Source organism: Hyla sarda, chromosome 5 (assembly GCF_029499605.1).
Source record: "Hyla sarda isolate aHylSar1 chromosome 5, aHylSar1.hap1, whole genome shotgun sequence".
Taxonomy (NCBI): domain Eukaryota; kingdom Metazoa; phylum Chordata; class Amphibia; order Anura; family Hylidae; genus Hyla; species Hyla sarda.
Window position 1 is genome coordinate 304,123,491 of NC_079193.1, and position 23,361 is coordinate 304,146,851.

At 42.0% G+C, this 23,361-nt stretch overlaps 1 protein-coding gene across 3 annotated transcripts in view; it reads right to left on the bottom strand.

The window, feature by feature from the left end:
- Positions 1–23,361, bottom strand: part of C5H8orf34 (chromosome 5 C8orf34 homolog) — a 355,582-nt gene that overhangs the window by 148,684 nt on the left and 183,537 nt on the right. For 2 of the 3 annotated variants that reach the window (XM_056522120.1, XM_056522122.1), the window contains exon 8: positions 7,330–7,465. In XM_056522120.1, the coding sequence (XP_056378095.1) occupies positions 7,330–7,465 (136 nt within the window). The remainder of the gene's footprint in view (positions 1–7,329; positions 7,466–23,361) is intronic. The other variant, XM_056522121.1, reaches the window with a different exon arrangement.

Genomic DNA, 23,361 nt, shown 5'->3' on the forward strand with positions numbered 1-23,361 from the left:
TACGAAGACTTCAAGGAAATCTGTCATCAGAATCACCCGCACTAAACCTGTTACACAGGCTTGTAGTGAGGGTGATCCTGATTAAAACGCTCCTTACCTGGTTAAAAATGGTTAAGCGCTTCTTAAGATATCTATATTTTTAGTTTTCTGTTATTCCCTGGCTTTGGACTCAGTGGGAGGTGTTATCATCTGGGACTCAGCCACACGTCATTATAGCTGGGCGGAGCTGCTGCCCGGCTCATGAATATTCATGAACTTATCCTCGTAGTCTAACTCCTTTTTCTAGGTCTGGTGGGGAGGGCCGCGAGGATAAGTTCATGAATATTCATGAGCCGGGCGGCAGCTCCGCCCAGCTATAATGACGTGTGGCCGAGTCCCAGATGATAACACCTCCCACTGAGTCCCAAGCCAGGGAATAACAGAAAACTAAAAATATAGATATCTTAAGAAGCGCTCAACCATTTTTAACCAGGTAAGGAGCGTTTTAATCAGGATCACCCGCACTACAAGCCTGTGTAACAGGTTTAGTGCGGGTGATTCTGATGACAGATTTCCTTTCAGGGACTGCATGACCTGGGGGGGAGATTGTAACTATTAAAATGTTTTATTTATTATTTCTTTCATCTTCAGTTATTATTACATACTGTAAGGTTCTATTCAGAATTTCCAGATTTTTGTATATTTTCTATACTGATCTCAAAAACACTTTCACATTAGAAATGCTGTTTGCATCACAAAGGTGTTTAAATAACAAAAAATAAAAAACAAAAATAACTTTATTATTTTATTTGACAATATTTATGTTTTTTATGATTATTTATTCATATTAATTTTTAGTAATATATCATCTTTTTTGCGCATATGCCCGCGCGTCCACTAAACAATAAAATATATTCATTATAGGTTTGTTGTAATTTATTCTGTATCATTTTTTTTATATATTGGCACGGGGATATTTGTCCTTTGCACATTATTTGTCCTGAATAAGCCAAATATACACTTTTAAAAGTCTTCAAATGATTTTATGTGCCCTGAATGGGTTAATATTCTGAAACGATGTGATATGTCCCGAATGGGTTAATATTATTCTGTATTTAAAGCCCCTTCCTTATCCTGTTTGTTATGCCTGATGAAGTCGCGCAAGCGCGGTGAAACGCGTTGCATTTGAATTGATCAGGGTCTCAGTGCAGCTGAGAGAAGTATGCAGCAGTGTGCTTCACTCCCAGGTTCAATGCTCAATCTGTTTCATTAGAGTCGATAGCCTTCTAAGGACAGAATTGAGCAGGTTTGCGAAAGGAATGATACGTTTAGAAGAGAGCAAGAAAGTGGGCTTACAAGTGGAGAAAAGGTCATTTTCTTTAACAAGAGGATACATATTACAAAGTTTCTTATATTTGCCTTTACTATTAATTTATTCAAAGTTTGTTGAAAACATTGGAATTGAAAGGGTGCTTTAAAAAGTCAATCTCCTGTCAGACATGCCAGAGCATGCTGGGTGGTACATTTTCTTTGGTAACTCTATTGCCCATGTAGTAAATTGTACAGGAGATTGGAACTGAAGTATCATTTAAAAAAAAAAAAACTGGGTAACAACCCCTATGGGCATGAAAATTGTTGTCCCATAATATCTGCTTCCCATTATTCACTCTTATACAGTAAAGACTTCACAACAATTACATTTTAATTTCCAGTTGCATTTTTGTTAATTTTTTAAAATAAAAGTGTAAGCTAAAAATTGCTATCTAAGGTTCCTTTCACACTATGAGCATTCATCCGTTATTAAACATCCGTTTTCTGTGTAAAAACAGATGTATAATAACGAATGAAATAACGGGTGCTAACGGCTGAATAACATCTGTCAACATAATAAGCGTATTCATCCGTTAAGACCCTTTATCACATCCCTCATGTAAGGCCGTTTTAACACCTCTGCCTACAGACTCCCACAACCGGGACTACTACTACTCCCATCATGGAACAGACTTGTTTCCATGATGGGAGTAGTAGCTCCCTGGCTGTGGAGGCTACATTAGTGTTTTTACTACAACGGCTGAGGGATTGATCGCACTGTGTTTCACTTCTGAGACCTGATGCGATCAGAAGTTATTAAACAGGGGAGCGGGCGGCATGCTCCACTCCCCTGCAATGTACGATGTATTTTACATTAATTTTTAAATTCCCCGCAGGGAGCCCTGAATGGCCGGTACTGAGGAGCCCTTCAGGGCTCCCGGTGGGGTTTTCAAATAGCAGCGCTGTGGTGGGGAAAGATACATAGAATATATCTGGCCCCCATATTACTTCTATATATATCTTGCCACCACAGCGCTTCTATATATCTTGCCTCGCAGTATTCTTTAAGCAGTGGATTGCGCCGGCCAAATGCGCTGCTGTTAGAATACTTTTCATTCATAGCGCTGCAAAGGCATATGGTTATAGAAGCGCTGTTGAGGCCAGACATATGGATATATGTCTGATCCCTGCAGCACATCTATATACAGATGGTGCTGCAGCGCTGTGAATGACAATTAATCTTTCAGCAGCACATCGCGCCGGCCAGATGTGCTGCTCTAGAATACTTTTCATTCATAGTGCTGCCGGGGGCTTATGATAGCGCTGCAAGGGGAACATATATAAATGCTAACCAAGGAAGGCTGTAAAGAAAAAAATAGGGGGAGCACTCACAAATCACCCGGTCTCAGTTGCGGTGCAGAGGTTTTCTTTATTCAGGTGCTGTACGGAACAAGCTGGACGCCAGGAGCGCCGGTGTTACAGTTAAGCGTCTTTCACGCCAACAGACAGGCGCTTCTTCAGACCACACCCCCTTGGCCACCTGACCCAGGTATAAATACCTACCTGATCACGTGAGCCAAGGGGGGGCGTGTTAACACAAACTAAGTTAAAAACAAAACACCGGCAACCTCTTAAAAAACACAGTGCTCAGTAAATTATGAAAAGACTATAAAAAGACGCTCATATCTAACCTATCATTGAGCCCAAGGTTGCCCTGGGCATTTGTCCTCAAAATCCATCTTCCTTCTTTTTGAAGAATTATCTTTCTTGTGTCCGCTCCAGCAGCAGGGTAAACCCGCTCAATGCCACGAAAACGCATTGCTGCGATGTCACCACCGTGACAATCGCGCATATGGGCAATCAGCCGGGGTCATCCTTTGCCCGTCCTGATTGAGTTGGCATGCTCCCTAAAATGTACATTGATTGCGCGTGTCGTGCAACCGATGTAAAATCTATTGCAACTGCAGCGGACACAATAGATAACATACTTTGTTCTGCAACACATGAAATCCCTGCACACAATGTCTACTCCCCACAAAGTTATGTACTTATCTGAGCAAAAATACCTACACCAGTTGCAACTTCCGCAACTAAAATTACCTTTCGGTTTATCTGTATTTAACCAGTTAGTACTAGGAGACACATTTTTCAATGCACTGCTCACTAAAATACTGCTGAGATTTCTACATTTTTTTAAAGTTATGAGGGGTGGGGCATCAATGAATGGCTGCAAATCTGGGTCGTTCTGCAAGAGGCTCCAATTATCCCTGATGGCTTTTTTGATTTTAAGGGCTTCTGGGCTGTAAGTAAAAGCAAAAGAAAAGCGACCCTGCTGCTTGGGTTGGATGTTATGTTTCTTTTTTCTTAAGAGGGTCTCCCGTTGTAATACTGAGGCCTTGGCCCGAGCAACATCTAGAACTTCCTTCGGATACCCCCTACTTAGCAACCTGGCATACAACTTGCCGGCCTGCACCTCAAAATCCCCCACCTGTGAATTGATCCTCTTAAGTCGTACGAACTGTCCATAAGGGACAGCTCGTTTTACATGATCCAGGTGGTAGCTCTCAAAGTGCAGCAGGGAGTTGCATGCCGTGGGTTTACGGTATCCCTGGGTGGTAACTGTACCGTTCTCAATGCTAACCTTTACATCAAGAAATTCTAGGTCGGGGTCTCCGACCTTCCAGGTGAACTTGAGGTTCATGTTGTTTTCATTGTTCAGGGCGGAGACGAAGTCCACAAAGGTGGACCCCGTCCCCGCCCACACTATGAAAACGTTATCCACAAACCGATGATATTGGACAATATTTCCAATATACCTGTTTTCATCGGTGAGGATGTAGCGTTTTTCAAAGCCTGCCACATAAAGGTTCGCCAAAGTGCAGGTGACCGGGGTCCCCATCGGGACCCCACTGGTCTGCGTATACCAGATGTTATTAAACTTAAAGGAGTTGCATGAAATAATAAACTTAAGGGATTCGCATATAAAATTCACATAGTCAACGCTTCTTTCAGAGTACTCTAGAAAGCTTCGGGGTGGGGACTCTAACAGAACCTTTATTCCAGTTTATCGACTGGCTCCTCCATCCCCTGTTGAAAGAGATTCCAGCACTAGTAAGGGATACCAACGACTTCTTGAGGTCACTGGAGGGCATCGTGATCCCTGAACACTGTCTCCTAGTGTCTATTGACATAGAAAGCCTTTACACTAGTATTCCGCAGGAGAAAAGTGTTGAGGTGATCAGGGGCTTTCTAGAGTACTCTGAAAAAAGCGTTGAGTATGTGAATTTTATATGTGACTCCCTTAAGTTTATTATGTCATGCAACTCCTTTAAGTTTAATAACATCTGGTATACGCAGACCAGTGGGGTCGCGATGGGGACCCCGGTCGCCTGCACTTTGGCAAACCTTTATGTGGCAGGCTTTGAAAAACGCTACATCCTCACCGATGAAAACAGGTATATTGGAAATATTGTCCAATATCATCGGTTTGTGGATGACGTTTTGATTGTGTGGGCGGGGAGGAAGTTCACCTTTGTGGACTTCGTCTCCGCCCTGAACAATGAAAAGGACATGAACCTCAATTTCACCTGGAAGGTCGGAGACCCCGACCTAGAATTTCTTGATGTAAAGGTTAGCATTGAGAACGGTACAATTACCACCCAGGGATACCGTAAACCCACGGCATGCAACTCGTTGCTGCACTTCGAGAGCTACCACCCGGATCATGTAAAACGAGCTGTCCCTTATGGACAGTTCGTACGACTTAAGAGGATCAATTCACAGGTGGGGGATTTCGAGGTGCAGGCTGGCGAGTTGTATGCCAGGCTGCTAAATAGGGGGTATCCGAAGGAAGTTCTAGATGTTGCTCGGGCCAAGGCTTCAGTATTACAACGGGAGACCCTCTTAAGAAAAAAGAAACCTAACATCCAACCCAAGCAGCAGGGTCGCTTTTCTTTTGCTTTTACTTACAGCCCAGAAGCCCTTAAAATCAAAAAAGCCATCAGGGATAATTGGAGCCTCTTGCAGAACGACCCAGATTTGCAGCCATTCATTGATGCCCCACCCCTCATAACTTTAAAAAAAATTTGAAATCTCAGCAGTATTTTGGTGAGCAGTGCATTGAAAAATGTGTCTCCCAGTACTAACTGGTTAAATACAGATAAACCGAAAGGTAATTTTAGTTGCGGAAGTTGCAACTGGTGTAGGTATTTTTGCTCAGATAAGTACATAACTTTGTGGGGAGTAGACATTGTGTGCAGGGATTTCATGTGTTGCAGAACAAAGAATGTTATCTATTGCGTCCGCTGCAGTTGCAATAGATTTTACATCGGTTGCACGACACGCGCAATCAATGTACATTTGAGGTAGCATGCCAACTCAATCAGGACGCGCAAAGGATGGCCCCGGCTGATTGCCCATATGCGCGATTGTCACGGTGGTGACATCGCAGCAATGCGTTTTTGTGGCATTGAGCGGGTTTACCCTGCTGCTGGAGCGGACACAAGAAAGATAATTCTTCAAAAAGAAGGAAGATGGATTTTGAGGACAAATGCCCAGGGCAACCTTGGGCTCAATGATAGGTTAGATATGAGCGTCTTTTTATAGTCTTTTTATAGTTTTCTGAGCACTGTGTTTTTTAAGAGGTTGCCGGTGTTTTGTTTTTAACTTAGTTTGTGTTAACACGCCCCCCCTTGGCTCACGTGATCAGGTAGGTGTTTATACCTGAGTCAGGTGGCCAAGGGGGTGTGGTCTGAAGAAGCGCCTGTCTGTTAGCATGAAAGACGCTTACCTGTAACACCGGCGCTCCTGGCGTCCAGCTTGTTCCGTACAGCACCTGAATAAAGAAAACCTCTGCACCGCAACTGAGACCGGATGATTTGCGAGTGCTCCTCCTATTTTCTTCTTTACAGCCTTCCTTGGTTAATGTTCACAGTACACTGTAAGGGGGCAGAGCACCGAAGATCGGTGTTTGTGTCAACCGCTTTTGGGTAACCACTCAGTTGTTTATCCAGCACTCGGTACGGACTTATTGAATCCGAGACTGACAGCCTGTCTAAGTAGTGCCGATCGCTGTCTCTACTTTGTTGACATATATAAATGCGCTGCGGGGGGAACATATATAAATGCGCTGCGGGGGCTAGACTTCTATATGAAAACCCCGCCGGGAGCCCCGAATGGCTCCTCAGTACCGGCTATTCAGGGCTCCCGGTGGGGAATTTGAAAATGAAAGTAAATGCATCATACATTGCAGGGGAGTGGACCATGCCGCACGCTCCCCTGTTTAATAATTTCTAATCGCATCGGGTCTCAGAAGAGAGACTCAGTGCGATCAATCCCTCAGCCTCTGTACTACAACCCTCATCATGAAACAGTCTGTTCCATGATGGGGGTTGTAGTACAAACATTAATGGTGCCTCCCCAGCCACCGGCAGACTCCAGCAGCCGGGGAATTACTATTCCCATCATGGAAACAAGTGTGTTCCATGATGGGAGTAGTAGTAGTCCCTCAGCACTGCAGGCGTCTTCTGAGGTCACCTCTTCTGAGAATGCTCAGAAGTAATAACGGATATTATAAACCAGGTGCTAACGGATGACATAAAGGCTCATCCGTTTGCCATAGACTTCAATGTTAAAAATGACAGCCGTTAATTTACCTGTTTCTTGAGACAGAAGATAAATGAGTGCATGTGCCGTTTTTTCTTCCATCACAACTAACATCCTTTATTCATGATGGGCTATAACGGGTCAAAACGGATAATAAAAAAAATCCCATAGACTTGAATGGGATTTTGTAACGGACGTTTAACTTCCGTTTTTAAAGCTTTTCTAACGGACGTTTATAACGAATCTTTTAACAGATAAATTTTATAGTGTGAAAGCAACCTAAAAACAACTTCACAAGTGCCATGAGCATGTTGATGATTTATTAGAAACGTAAGAGCAAACAGGAAAAGAGATCTTAATGTAACTGGGGTGATATCATTTGTTTTTCATGGTACATGCAATGCTGTTCTGCCAGATGCTATCTACTATGTTTACCTTGCACACCTTGAGCAGATGTTTAATGTGACTTTTGCTTGAGGTTCAGTGCTGTAAGTGCTACGACCTTGGCTAAATTTGCTTCCAGATGGCATGAGACTGGTAACACCTTCCATGCGAAGATCATCAAGGTCTTCTGGAATATAAACAACCAAGGACACTTTACAATGATGCCTTATTACAGCTTGTTATATCATCATTTCCATGAGTAATCGCTTGGACATCTACCCATAATCACTTGTGTTCATGCAAAATCTCTAGACAGAGAACTAGCAACATTAGATATAACACTCCATCAAAGAGTTACTAAAAACATTTCAACAAATAAACACACAATGAAACCTTGCTTTCTGGCATTTCACTATCACTCATGTGCAAGGCACGGAACATACACAACCCATTAAGGTATTGGGTAAGATATTTATAGAAATCCTAAGCCTTAAAATAGGTTCTTACTATAATACAAAAACATAATGTAACGTATCATTTCAGAGCTTCAGGCACAGATATCAGAACTCTGAGGCCACAGTCACACATTTAAATTTCCGTACTGAATTCCGCATTGGAATTTGGCACGGAGATTCTGCTGCAGTCCTGTTGAATTCAACGGGATTCTGCTATGCACACAACAGAATTTCCATGCCAGATGTTTCCGGCATGGAAATTCTATTTTTCCATGTCCGCAGAAAGAATGAACCCGTTCATTCTTTCTGTGAACACCGCACAGAATGCATAACTGTCTATGAGACATGAGTGCATTCCTGTGCGGTCCTAGTGCCGGCATATACTTCCAGCACCCGCAGATTGTGGAATATCCGCAGAGAGATTCTCCGTGCGGACATTCCGACATGTGAACATAGCTTATCTCCCTGGGAGTGGAAGAAAAATTTATGAAAAACAGAGAAAAATTGATGAAAGGTGTCAACGCTGGATAGTTTCGCTAAGCATGGACAACAGAAAGAGGAGAAGAGAATTGTCTGAGGACTTGAGAACCAAAATTGTGGAAAAATAACAATCTCAAGATTACAAGTCCAACTCCAAAGATCTAGATTTGCCTTTGACCACAGTGCACAACATTATCAGAAAGTTTGGAACCTATGGCACTGTAGCTAATCTCCCTGGGCATGGACGGAAGAAAAAAATGATGAAAGGTGTCAACGCAGGATAGTCCGGATGGTGGATAAGCAGCCCCAAACAAGTTGCAAAGATATTCAAGCTGTCCTGCAGGCTCAGGGAGCATCAATGTCAGCGCGAACTATCCGTCAACATTGAAATAGAATGAAATGCTATGGCAGGAGACCCAGGAGGACCCCACTGCTGACACAGAGACATAAAAAAGCAAGGCTACATTTTGCCAAAATGAACTCCAGTAAGTCAAGATCCTTCTGGGAAAACGTCTTGTGGACAGATGAGACCAAGATAGAGCTTTTTGGTAAAGCACATTATTCTACTGTTTACCAAAAATGGAATGAGGCCTACAAAGAAAAGATTATCAACGGATTTTGGGTCGTACTGTACAGCCCAGTGTCCCAAAGCTGGGTTTTTGTCCGAGATCTTGGATCTTCCAGCAGGACAATGACCCCAAACATACGTCAAAAAGCACACAGAAATGGATGGCAACAAAGCGCTGGAGTTCTGAAGTGGCCAGCAATGAGTCCAGATCTAAATCCCATTGAACATCTGTGGAGTGATCTTAAAATATCTGTTGGGAAAAGGCTCCTTCCAATAAGAGAGACCTGGAGCAGTTTGCAAAGGAGGAGTGGTCCAACATTCCGGCTGAGAGGTGTAAGAAGCTTATTGATGGTTATAGGAAGTCACTGATTTCAGTTATTTTTTCCAAAGGGTGTGCAACCAAATATTAAGTTTAGGGTGCCAATCATTTTGTCCAGCCCATTTTTGGAGTTTGGTGTGACATTATGTCCAATTTGCTTTTTTTCCTCCCATTTTTTGTTTAGTGCCAATACACAGAAAGGGTATAAACATGTGTATAGCAAAACATGTGTTACTGCAATCCTTTTCTGTGAGAAATATTTCATTTTCTAGAAAATGAACAGCCATGACTGTAAATGTAGCAGAGGTGAAATGCTAAGATGCAGCAGAGTAGGATCTGCCATCTGGATCAATTCATTGTAATTTCACAATGTCTGTGGTGACAAAATCTCTGCTACATTTTCTTTCATTTAATTTTTTTTCTAGTATTTTATGCATTTTTGCTGGACCTTCTGTTTTGGACAGAACTTTCTGCTTATGCCTCTGGTATTGTGTGTGCGGAGTTCTCGAAAAAAATAAAAAAATAAAATAAAACTGAGGGGACTATGACCAGGATGTCACCCAGGGGCCTCCACCAACCTTAAAGGGGTACTCCGATGCCGCATCATTCATAACATTTTGTTCCGAACGCTTGGAGAGGGTGGCGGGGGTCGTGACATCACAAACACGCCCCTCGTGACGTCCCACCATGCCCCCTCAATGCAAGTCTATGGGAGGGGGCATGACTTGCATTGAGGGGGTGTGGTAAGACGTCACAAGGGGGCGTGGTCGTGACATCAAGACACCCGCACCTAGCACTTAGGGTTCTAAACGAACTCTGGGTGCTGCAAAGAGATTGTGGGGGTCCCTGCTGCAGGACCCCCACGATCAGACATCTTATCCCCTATCCTTTGAATAGGGGATAAGATGTCTAGTTCCGGATATCACTAGCTTTCTCCGAAACTGATCCAATTATTCAACGCCTAAACAAAATTGCTGAGGACAGGAGAAAAAGAGACAATGCAATGGCTTCTGTGCCCTGGTTAATCTAATAGGACCACAGAGCTATTTGCAGTAAAAAGTAGCTTCGCCCCCTCTCAAATACACAAAACAATAGCTGAAAAAGTAAATTTCGGTCAACAAATGGGCGAGTTATTTGCTGTCTCAGCACACACTCTGCATAGAGATCAGAGAATTGGGACAAACCTTGATTGATTACTAGATAGATGTTCCTATCACAAGTCTCTCCTACTATGGTAGAATAACGTCTCAACATTCTTAAGTTTATAAGCCCTGCTAAGAAAGTGGACAAATCTAGACAGGTAGAAGGACTAATAAGGAAAAGCCGCTTATTAACAAAAGTAAATAGAAAACAAAACTCAACATTCTAGAGCTATAAACTATCTAAACCTCAACTGTCCTTAAAGGAATTGTGAGGCTCCTGAAAGGGATTGTGAGCTCCTTTTTCACAGCATATAAGATATCCTCTGGACCTGTGCCCTCTGCAGCTATATGAATGTCTCCAAACCACGTCACCTTGGTAACCTATCGCCATGCATCGTGAGTGCCCTCTTCTCAACACTACTGAACAAGGAATCTTTTGGCAATACCAGTTTCCCATGCTTCTCTATCAATTGAAATGACCTGGCTTTTTGACAGACACTGTTTGATTATGAATGGGCCTGAGACTTCTTTAAGACCTGACAATCCCATTACCTTCCACTTGCACCAAAAATAAAGGGATAAAAGGCCGCACTTTTCATCTATATTTATTTGTTCGCAGGCGTTAGATTTATACTAGCTTGTGTATTTTGTTGGATCGGTCAATATAAAATTAAAATATATAGTTTCTTATTCCCATAGGAAAAAAAAAAAAACAACAATCACGTTTCAGGCTCCTGGAAAGCAGAGAATAGTTGCAGTGTACGTTGTGAACATGCAAATTGCGCTGGTGAGTCCCTTCTGTATGCGTTGGCTGACAGCGGGAGAAAAGATAATCCAGGTCCGAGACAGGAGGATTCTAAACACAAAGTACAGCTGACAGTTTCTTTGGACCTTAGAATCTAAAACTAATGTCAAGAAATAACAAAAGTTGTATATAGTCGACTTGGCGAACACCTAGTTATACTGCATACTTGTCCTCAGGCGTAGACCAGATGACAGATACTGCAAGGGCACATACAACATCCTAACAATGAGAAGGTCACAGTTGCACGCACTAAGCTAGTCCATGATCCAGACATCCTAGACATCTTATCCTCTATCCAAAGGATAGGGAATAAGATGTCTGATCGCGGGGGCTCTACCCCTCTTGACGTCAAACCCCCTTCCATAGACTTGCATTGAGGGGGCGGGGTGTGACCTCACAAGGGGATAGGGCCATGGTGTCACAATCCTCCGGCCCCTGCACTGCCAGTCATCAGTCAGGAAAGATACATCAAATAGATGGAAGTGGAGAGCCTGCTCTTTCCTTCTGGAGGGAAGCTACTTTGCATATGGTAACTAGTAGGACCCAAGCCCCCACATACAGATAAACTAAGAAAGCTCAGGTAGACAGTACAATTGGCATATGGGTTGCCAAGCTACCTTCCTTTGACTCACGTTTAAGAGGGGTCATTTAATGGGTGCCACTGCCCTGGTAACTTGTTATGGCTTCCCAAAGATGTCCTAACACCGTGGGCTATGCTAGGTAGTAACTACTATTTCATGCTGTGGATTTGATTCTGCAGATTTAATCAATATAGATAAACTGAAATCTTTAGCTGAAATCTGCAGCATTAAATCCATAGCATAGAATCTGTGGTGTGTAATCTGCAGTGAATTAAGTTCATTGATGCCCTCCATCTCTAATGGGCTTCACTAAACAGAACTTTCTTTCCCAATTTTCAGTCTTCAACATACCACTTGTCCTTTTGATCTCATTCCCTTTTTTAAGTAGGAAATTGTTTACAGCAAATAAATGTACTTATGTACTAATATTGGTTAATATTTGTAAATATATATATATATATATATATATATATATATATATATATATATCATTATTTTTTTTTGTACTATGTTAGCCCGTAGATTGAAAGTCCATAGAAGTTGATAATTTTTCATTGCTAACAGAAAACACAATAATTTGTAAGCTTTTGGGACTGCCCCAGGCTTCTTCAGGCTTAGTTTAGTATGATAGTTATTGTACTTTACAGTATTGTGCTTTACAATGTATCAGAATAACAATCATACTAAAAATAGAACTATTCTTATGACTTTTTTAACCGTTGGCCAAAAGTGATTCGCCAACAATCATTCCTCTCGGCTACTAGATTACAATGGAATCGTAGAGAATACAGTACAGGCTAGTGGTCTTCATTGGGGGGAGGGGCAATGTTGGGGGTGTTAGTTTGGTAGAGAGGGGAGTGTCTGACTGCTGAAGGGGCTGGACTGTGCTGGACTTAAACAGCAAAGGGGACACACAACTTTGACATAAAATACACCAATACTTGGCACAATTTTGTGCATTTTTATGCAATTTAATTTAAGATAATTTATTATGTATTTTAGACACAGCAGGAGGCATGGCTTAGAGGAAAATGGGATGTGTATTCTAGGGGATGGAGCATGTCTTACATACAATTCAACATATGTGTCATGATAGTAAGCCAACTAATAATACTAAGACAAGTCTAAATATGGCATTTGTGATCAATTTGGCATTTTAGCTAGGCATTAGAATACAATATACTGGGGGAAGCCCTCTGTCACTAGAGCTGTGAGCACTGCATAGCTAGCACTGAGTAAGTGAGCGGAGACCAGAGCATTAACAGCCCTGTAGTTCCAGACACAGACATAACTGGCATCAGAGAACCCTGTGCTATTACTGCAGCCGCACAATGTCTAAAAGCAGATTAAACAAAAATGGTAATTTTTATTTATTTATAAGGTTATAGTACAAAATGATAAAAACTTTATGAAAACAATGAATGGAAAATATTTTTAATCTACATAATTCCCCTAATATACTCTGATATTATCTGTTCCCACCATTCAAGAGACGTGTAGTAAGTTCTATATATATTAGTGTAACATGATCTAATGCAGCACCTCGGGGGGGGGGGGGGGGGGGGGGGGGGGTTGTCTAATGCCTTTTATAGCTGAAATTAAGGATCTACAATAGTTATAGCTGCATAAATGTAATTTTTTTTTACTTGTGCTAGGAGTGAGCAAAAGAGGGTGTCACATGTAAGTGTTCAATGACTGGTAGGTCATATGTACCAGCAGAGACATAACTCAAGGCTTCGTAACAAGCCCCCCACCCACCGTGTGCCTCTTATAGAACTGGTGTTTTCCTGTGTTATATAATGCACTATGGGGCGGCTCAGGTTTGACTACTACCTAAGCACCAATGCACTGAGAGTGAGGTACAATTTGATAGTGTCATTTGGAGGCATTGTAAGAGCCACATTTAGTTACACAGCACGGTCAAAAAAAAAAGCGTCCTTCAAGTTTAACTAACGACAGGAAGAACGTGGTGAATGAAAACATTTAGGGCTCTGTTCTCAAAGCATGAACTTTTATTCTTTCAGTGGTATACAGCGTATTCCACTGAAAGAATAAAAGTTCATGCTTTGGGAACAGAGCAGAATTAACATTTCGCAGTGTGCACAGTGCTATACAATCCCATCGAAAACAACGGAGGCTGCTACATCGGAATCGCCACATGGAATTTGTCCAGGCAGAAATTCCTTAGTGTGCATGGGCCCTAAATGTTGCATTGCAGTCAATGGGGACAGCGTATGTCTGTGCAGTCATAGTACTGGTCTATTATGGTAGCAACTGCTACATACGGAATGTCCGTCCAGAATTTCACCAGGCAGATAATCCATAGTGTGCATGGATAATACACTGCTTTACTATATAACATTATGAATATCTGACGGCACCTCAGCATTCTAAAACTTCTCCGAGATTCATAATGTGCAGAACATTTAAAGCAAAGAGTATTCTACTCCTTATATCAGTGTTTCCCATGTGAAAGACTAAGGAAATCCTGAAGACATGACCTGTGGGGGGGGGGGGGGGGGGGGGAATTGAGGATCACGCTTGGGAAACACTGTCTTATATAATCACCACAAGGCTGTAACAAGATGCTTTTCCTATGACTGGATGCTGCAAGCACAAGCTAACAGGGTAGTGTGTACTATATTTATAACACACATTAAAGTGTTTAGAGACAAGCAATAAAATCCAACCCTGGAAATGGACACTTGTCCTTTATATGGTAGTCATTACTGAAGAGTGTGTAGTATCCCAGGACCTCAGCATCAGCGCAGGTGGAATGGCGCTCGGAGGCTACGCTGGCAGTTTCGCATGTGAGTGTGTACTTCTTCCGGCCTCCAAGGAGGCCGGAAGAAGCACGCACTCATGTGCGAAACTGCCGGCGTAGCCTCCGAGCGCCATTCCACCTGCACTGATGTTGAGACCCAGCTTCATGTAACCGGACCCCATTACGCAGCTAACTCTGCCGAGCGGTGAGTGCATGTACGTGCTTCTTTATTCATTCATTTCAATACTTCACACTTTGTGTATGTGCACCCTGCAGGAGATTAAGAGTTGGTTTGCCGAGACCACGCTGCAATCCAGGACAGGTGAAGTTTGCCTCTTGTGTGCTTTCCCCCTTTTTTCCTATCTCACTGCTGCAAGATTTATAAATCACTTCTATTAAAAAATCTTTACCCTTTAGCAGCTGTATGCTAGAGAGGAAATTCTTTTCTTGTTTAATTTCTTTTTTGTCTTGTCCACAGTGCTCTCTGCTGACACCTGATGCCTGTATTAGGAACTGTCCAGAGCAGGAGAAATTCCCCATTGCAAACCTATGCTGCTCTGGACAGTTCCAGGCATGGACAGAGGTGTCAGCAGAGAGCACTGTGGACAAGACAAAAAAGAAATTTAAAAAGAAAATAATTTCCTCTGGGGCATACAGCTGCTAAAAGGCACTGGAAGGGTAAAGATTTTTTAAGAGAAGTCATTTACAAATCTGTTTAACTTTCTGGCACCAGTTGATTGAAAACATTTTTTTTCTACCAGAGTACCTTTTAATGGCAAACACTGGGGTAAAAAAAAGAGTGTAAGGGATAAAATTTGCATTGCATCAGCTAACTGATACCTAGGTCATATGATGCTTCCTAAGGCCACATTCAAACTCTGGAATACCTGCCTGGAGAAATTCTAAGTGGATATTATTGTATGCAGCATCAGCCACCGATATCAGCTGGTGCTTTGACCAAGCAGAATTCCACCAAAATAATTACCATGTTCATTCTTTCGGAAGGTCCAGAATCCCAAATTCCACAGTGTGAACAGGTCAACGGAAAACCAATTGAAATCATGTTAAAATCATGCATCAGAATTGCATTTGAAAATTCCGTAATGTGAACAGGGCCCAGACGTATGTGGTGGACCCAAAACAGTAAGTCTAGGTCTTCCCATTTCCACTGCTGCTGGTTAGGCTTGTTCTTTATCATCTCATAGGTGAGTATTAGGTTAGTTACACCACCCTGCCTTGAAAACCCTTATATATTACAAGTTCCTAAACATACTTTCGTGAATTGCCCCTTTTGAATAATAAATAGCTTTATATATATATATATATATATATATATATATATATATATATATATACACAAGCAATCTCTCATCTGTAATAAATATGTAATACATGCAAATAAACTATAAAAAAAAAACAACAAAACAGGATCTATTACTTTTGCCTGCATAACCTCCCGTAAGTGAAGCAGTTTGTATTTGTAACATGTCCTGGATCATCCAATATCATTTTACATGTAAATCCAATTAGCGTTCTGTGATGGCCACCATTCCCTGGCACAATAGCGGTTGATCAATGACATGCGTTTGGCTTTGTGTAGCCCAGATCACAGGCAAAATGGGGGTGATTCATTGCAATTGTCATTCTATTTGCTGTCTACTGAACCGCACACATTAAAACGAGAGAAGGCACCCTGATACTATTGGATTATTGAACCATCCTAATTTCTTTTCAGCTCTATGCGGACCACACACACAGTACAATAAGGTGACTGCGGCAGAGGCAGCTGTGTTCCTTTAAGAATCACATGATATAAAATCCTAGCTGTTATAATATGGAGCATTTGTCAGACCTTTTGCATGTACTGTTCATTGCGGTGAACGTTCTATGTTTAATATACCGTCAATACAAGTGGTGACTATTATTCAGGCAGGCGACCCAAGTAAATGCACTAGTGCCCCCTTGTGGCAAAGCTACTTTCATACATGCGAATATTCTTGCATTAACATTCTGAAATATCAGACTGATAAAAAAGCCGTAGAATAGCGATCATACAGTCATTTAGCAATTTACAGTATTTGTAAAATAGTTACCGTAATAAAGTGTAGGAGTAATTCTGCTCAATACAGGTTTGTTTGTCATTGAGCAACACCCATAGGAAGTGACTTTGGTCATGTTCACACTTTCAGGATTCTGTCAAGGTTTACATGTAATGCAATAAGTCATTCTTTTATAATATTCATTCCTTTTGACCCACTTCTGGATTTACTAAAAAAAGAACTGAGAAAAACGCCTACAAAAACTGTTTCCCAAAAGAGACTGTTCATGACCCCTATCTCCTTATTGCTACAGGTTCTACAGGGAAAAGAAGTGGATAACTCAATAATCCATGTGTGGATCTGCTGTAAATACGAGTTCAGCTTTGGACTTCTGCCAAGAATATCTGAGAATTCATATCTATGGCAAATCTGACACATGTAAACCCAGCCTACTAAGGAAATTCTCAGGGTAATGTGGGTCTCAGAGGTCTAGATACGCCCACACCATATAAAAGGGCATATCCAAGCCATTCTATCGGAATAGACCTTTAAAGGGGTACTCCCATGGAAAACTATTTTTTTTAAATCCACTGGTGCCAGAAAGTTAAACAGATTTGTAAATCACTTCTATTAAAAAATCTTAATCCTTCCAGTACTTTTTAGGGGCTGTATACTAAAGAGAAATCCAAAAAGAAATGCATTTCCTGTGATGTCCTGACCACAGTGCTCTCTGCTGACCTCTGCTGTCCTTTTTAGGAACTGTCCAGAGAAGTATATGTTTGCTATGGGGATTTTCTCCCTTTCTGGACAGTTCCTAAAATGGACAGCAGAGGTCAGCAGAGAGCACTGTGGTTAGGACATCACAGGGAATGCATTTCTTTTTGGATTTCTCTTTAGTATACAGCCCCTTAAAAGTACTGGAAGGATTAAGATTTTTTAATAGAAGTGCTTTACAAATCTATTTAACTTTCTGTCACCAGTTGATTTAAAAAAAAAAAAAAAGTTTTCCACGGGAGTACCCCTTTAAGAAGTGATAAACAATCTTACCAGTGCTGAAAAGCTATCTTTTATAATTAGTACTTTAAGTTTGTAAGATTGGAAACTTAGTAGTAAGTAGTAACTTGGACATTAGGATATCAGGGAAGTGTTAGTACCTCCTAGTGCATAATGATGCAATTTTAAAAGCGGTTGTTTGGCCCTACAAAATTGTGGGACATGAAAAATATGTCCACGTTCGCTGCCGTGCCTATCTCAACATTGCCGTATTCTTGCTGAGCAATGCTTCCTGCTTTTAGCTGAACAGCTAGTGTAACTGGTCGAGCCAATCACTGGCCGAGGCTATCACCAGTGATTGGCTGAGCTGGTATTTCCTGTGTGCTGTAATGAAGGCAGGAAGATCTGCTCGTTATAGACTGGGCACAGCAGGGGGGGGGGGGGGGATTAGGGTAGATGAGTATCAACTTTATTTTCTTCATTTTCAATTTTATTCCAGCCCAGGCCATACTACTCAATTTTGTGATGATGGACATTGGACAACCCCTTTAAAAGCTGTGCAGCATACGGCCTATACAGTGGGTAGACTAGGTACCACTATGCAGGGAAATACTAGGAAAGGGTGGCCAGCATCAGACCACAACCAATCATAAGGTAATAACATATCCTACAAATATGCCATCACTATACGAGACAAACATGCATGTAGAGGAGCGCTGCCGGCACCTCTGTGCTCACCTCTGTGTATATGGAATGGCAATGCAATCCTCCTTATGGACCTCAGCAAAGCCAAACTGTGGTGCTCTGTTCGTAGATAAAGAAATATCACTATGTGTAGATTAAGTATCAAACGGCACTCACTTCTCCGCTGTGACTGTAGTTTATTGGGACAAACTGGTTACAGAAGCAACAGCGTTGCCGACGGGCCGGTTTCACACTACACAGAGTGCTCAGACGTGACCTATGACTTATACAAAACCCCCTCCCCTTATATACACAACTTTATTTAGGCTAACCAACTGCTAAAATATAGTAAAATCCTATGAATAAAAACATAATATTTAATATCATAAAGATCAGGGGTTTATATAGCATATACGAGATGAGAATATCTTTTTAATTTACATGCATACAGAAATTGCATCCTTAGCCTTCCTGAGCCACCTCTCGTATCTGGCCGTAATAAGGAATCAGTGGGGTAAAGGGACATTTGTTGCCCTGGGTCATCCAGGACCAAGACTTTGGGGCCTGCCAGCAATTCTCATCTATGACTCCACATGAGTTAATGTATATGACTCAATTTAGGACAATAAGTATTTAACCCCTTAGGGACCTATTTTAGCTTTTTCCTCCTTCCCTTCTAAAAATCATAACTCTTTCAATTTTGCACCTACAGACCCATATTCGGGCTTGTTTTTTGTGTCCCCAATTGTACTTTGTAATGTCATAACTCATTTTATAATAAAAGTTGTGTTTTATTTTATTTTAATACTTTAAAAAAATTATAAAGCACATGCACCAAAATTTGTTAGTTTAAAATTGGCATCATATGACCCCTATAAAACTTATTTATTTATTTTTCCTTGTAGGGGGCGGTTTGAGGGCACATTTTTGCGCTGTCATCTGTAGTTTTTATTGGTGCCATTTTTGTTTTGATGGGACTTTTTGATCGCTTTTTATTAATATTTTTATGGTATATGAAGTGACCATGAACTTTTTTTGTATTTTTTTACGTGTACACCATCAACCGTTCGGTTTAGCTAGCCTAATATTTTGATAGTTCGGACATTTACGCACGCGACAGTACCACATATGATTATTTTTATTCTTTATTACATTATTTTATTTTAAAAATTGAAAAATGGGGTGATTAAAACATTAAATAGGGAAGGGGTTAATTAACTTTTATAAAAATAAATGTTTACACTTTTTTTTAGCCCCCATAGGCTAAAACATGCAATCTTCTAATTGCATACACTGCCATTGCAAAGCACTGATCAGTGTAACCGGCGATCTGCTGATCTAGCTTGCTGCGCAGGCATGGAGCAGTAGATCGCCGATCGGACAACAGAGAGGCAGGTGAGGACCCTCCCGTCGTCCAGTAAGCTGATCAGGACATCGCGATTTTGTCATGGGAGTCCCGATCAGCTCCACTGAGCTGCCGGGATTCTTTTACTTTCATTTTACATGCCGCAATGAACTTTGATAGGGGATAAGATGTTTGATCGTGGGGGTCATGGATGGAAGGGGCAGGATGTCACGACCACGGCCGCCCAAACCCTGGGTTCTGAACATAAATGTTCAGAAAGCCAGAGTGCTGGGCCTGAGATCGCGAGGGGTCCCAGCAGCCAGACCCCCATGATCAGACATGTTAGAAGATGTCTCAGGGTGGAGTACCCATTTAATATTTTCCAAACAGAGTGATAATAACAAGGGTCCCACATGTCACCCATAAGCTGCACACTACAAATGTACAATATATATACCCACAGTAGTGGTTTGGATCATGCGTAAATGGGATCCTCACCTTTCTAGTTATGTCCACATCGGCTGAAGGTAAAGTAACTGGTCCTTCTAGGATAAGTCAGGACCTGCATACCTGTGGATATCTGCATCTGGGAATATAGAAAAGTGGAAGTAATACAAACACACAATACTATATTCCCTTGTGCAGTAATGCAGGTATATGATGCATCCAAGTAAATACGAGAGACACTATTTTCTTTGCTGTTGGTCCTTTAAGACCCAGACTTGGATCTTACAAATGTAGGTGGTCGTCCAAGAACAAACATTATTAACGGGGTCATTTCCAACCAAATCCTGGGTTTATTCTACAAAGCTAAGCTTACTCTGCTGGTTTCCTTTACCTCGTCCATTTCTACAGAGGACACCCTGCCCGACAAGGCACAATAGCCCAGGATTAAATCAATCTCTCCACTGTAAATGTATCTTACATGGAGCCTGCCAAACATCCTGGCATTGTATAGCTCTCGTGAAGATGTCATAAAACACTTTCAAATGCAACATTTCTATAAACTAAATTAACACTTTTACTGAAAATCAGATTAAAGGCGAATATCCATATACTTTTTCGTTTTTTTTTATTTCAGCCAAAGTTAAGTCTGCCAAAATGTGTTTTATACATTACGGAGCCCTGGCAGGAGCTCACAATGACACTAATTTTACTACCAATCTCACCAAAGCCAAGAAATCCTCTGAAAGCCGGGGAGATGCCAACTACAGCTTATGTGAAACATTTCCAGCACTAAGGGGCTTGTAAAACGGGCAATTTTACTTTGAAACAATATCAAACACGATGAGATAGTCGAGGCGTCCAACACAAACCGAAAGTATTGTCCAGAGTATTTTGTCCAGTTTTTGCACCTGTATATAAGGAGGACATGGCTAAACTGAAAAGGGTGCAGAGGAGGGCCACCATTAACCTACACGGTCCAAGATTGAGATAGCTTCTCCTGGGCCATGCGCAATGAATACACTGATGAAAGGTTCCGGATAACCATTTTTACTTTTGCTGGAAGTAGCAAAGCGGAACTCAGGGAGCCTGTCCCCTTGCTGGGAGTTGTAGTTACTGTTGGATGCAGTTTTAAAAGATTAGTAGCAGCACATTCACTTGCTGACTTGAAAGATTTAACTTCACTGACTGACTGCAGGAGAGATTGCTTACCACCAGGCTTTAATATTCCCCTGTGCGCCAGGGTTTTTCCTAAGATTGGCGTGGCTGTGAAATGTTGTAGTTTTCTTCTCCCTAGGCTTCTCCTCATGGTATCAGCACTCCACTCCTTACTCCTCTTACACTCTCCTCTCACACTCTGAACTCTCTCTCTCTCCCCCCCCCCCTCTACACTACATAAGGTCTAGGTTCAGGAGTCCCACTCTGCAGCGTCACCTGGCCACAATCCCTTAAAGGTACAGTGCATAAATAAATACATAACATACCAATATATCACATTGTAACAGATCAGACAATGGATCAGTGGGCCCAACATATAGACAGCAGGGAAGCCCGAGGCAATCTTTAGCCCACAGGACAGCCTTTGATGCTGGGAGACCACAAATGGTATGGGAGGATTTCAGGACCAAGACAGGTTATCAAGCTTGAGGTTATTTAGTTTGGAGAAAAGACGTCTTGGGGGCGATTTGATCACAATGTACACATGTGGTGTCCCGGTACCGCATTCTATACGGTACCTATTTATGTATGGGTCCCCATAGCCAGAGTCCCTAGGACATAGGGATCCCTGTCATCCAGTCTACCCCTAGTCGCCTCTATTTCAGTTTATAGATCCGTATTTTATGCCAAGATTAATGTAAATAGGATAACATATATGTAAATAAATGGTTAATTACTTGTTTCCATAGCGTTGCAGGACCTGCGGGTCATGTGACTCGGTGAACGCTATGGTATTAAACTTAAGGACCTTTGGAGGCCCTGTGATGTAAGCAATCCCATTACTCTCTGTAATGGTGAATGGCAGATGTTCGGACCAATCAGATTCGCCCCGCCCCCTGCCCATATAAGGGAGCGGCGGCCATGTTTCTCTCTCTTACCTCGTGGGCTGTCATAAGAGAAGGATCTGCGCAGCAACCAACACAGTGAGGTAGGCCTGAGCCTTGCGGCGATGGCTGAACAATCTAATTATAGAGTGTATCAATTCCCAAACACTCTGCAGCATCACCGGACCTAATAACTCCCCTAAATCAGGACGGATCTGCAAATCTCTCCCTAAATTCAGAGACTGTATCATTAACTCAAGGTACGCAACAACTGTCAGTCACTAAGTAACCTGGGACTGTTTATATGAGACTGTTACTGTGCTGTGGATATTGCAAGCACTTCAGTAAAGTTATTCATGTTCAAGTTCAATCTCTTTGTGGACCTTCAGTCATTTCATGCACCTATCGTTACTGGGAAGGGCGGTGATAGGCCGGAACATTGATTCAGAATACCAGCCCTCAGCCTGGCGTCACGAACTCTAGGGTTAACATTAACCCCTCATATACCACCATACACCCCCCAAGGGCTACACACACATATATGTACGGACAGTACAGAGATCTTTCTAGTGATCTTTTTATACCTAGGCAGGTAACCATGACAAGGGGGCATCCTCTACACCTAAAGGAAAGAAGGTTTCACCATCATTACAGACAGAGATTCTCTACTGTAAGAGCAGTAAGACTGTTGAACTCTCTGCCATATGATGTTGTGATGTCTGACTCAATAAACAAGTTCAAGGGGGGCCTGGATGTTTTTATGGTAAAATATAAGATTTCTGTTTATGGATACTAGATTTATAGGGATAGAATTTTGATCCAGGGATTTATTTTGATTGCCATATTGGAGTCGGGAAGGAATATCTCCTCTGTTATGGGGCCATTGGTCTAACTCTAAATCAACACAGTAGAGTTATAGGTTGTACTTATTGGATCCCCTTTAGCTCAATCACCATCACATTTTTCTACAGCTGCAAAAATAAAAATTGAAAAGCATTTTTTTTTTATTATTTCTCCCAACAAATGTGTTGTAGTTCATCAATATTTCTGATATGTCTTGTGTGCACAGCCCTCTGCAGGCCGTGAATAACTGCAACTTTTAGTCCCCACTGCAGAAACCCAAGTAATTCCAAAGGGTTCATTTACTTTTGCTTGAACCTGTATCTGTAACTCTGTATCTCATAATAGAATGACTATACTGCATATGGGCAGGATTTAAAGGGGTACTCCGCCCTTATTGAAAAGGATAGGGGATAAGATGTCTGATCACGGGGGTCCCGTCAATGGGGACCCCCCGGGATCTCGGCTGTGGCACCCCAGACATCCGGTACACGGAGCGAAGTTCGCTCCGCGTCGGATGACCATCAATGCGGGACGGAGGCTTGTGAGGTCAGGGCCGCACCCCGCTGGAGATGTCACGGC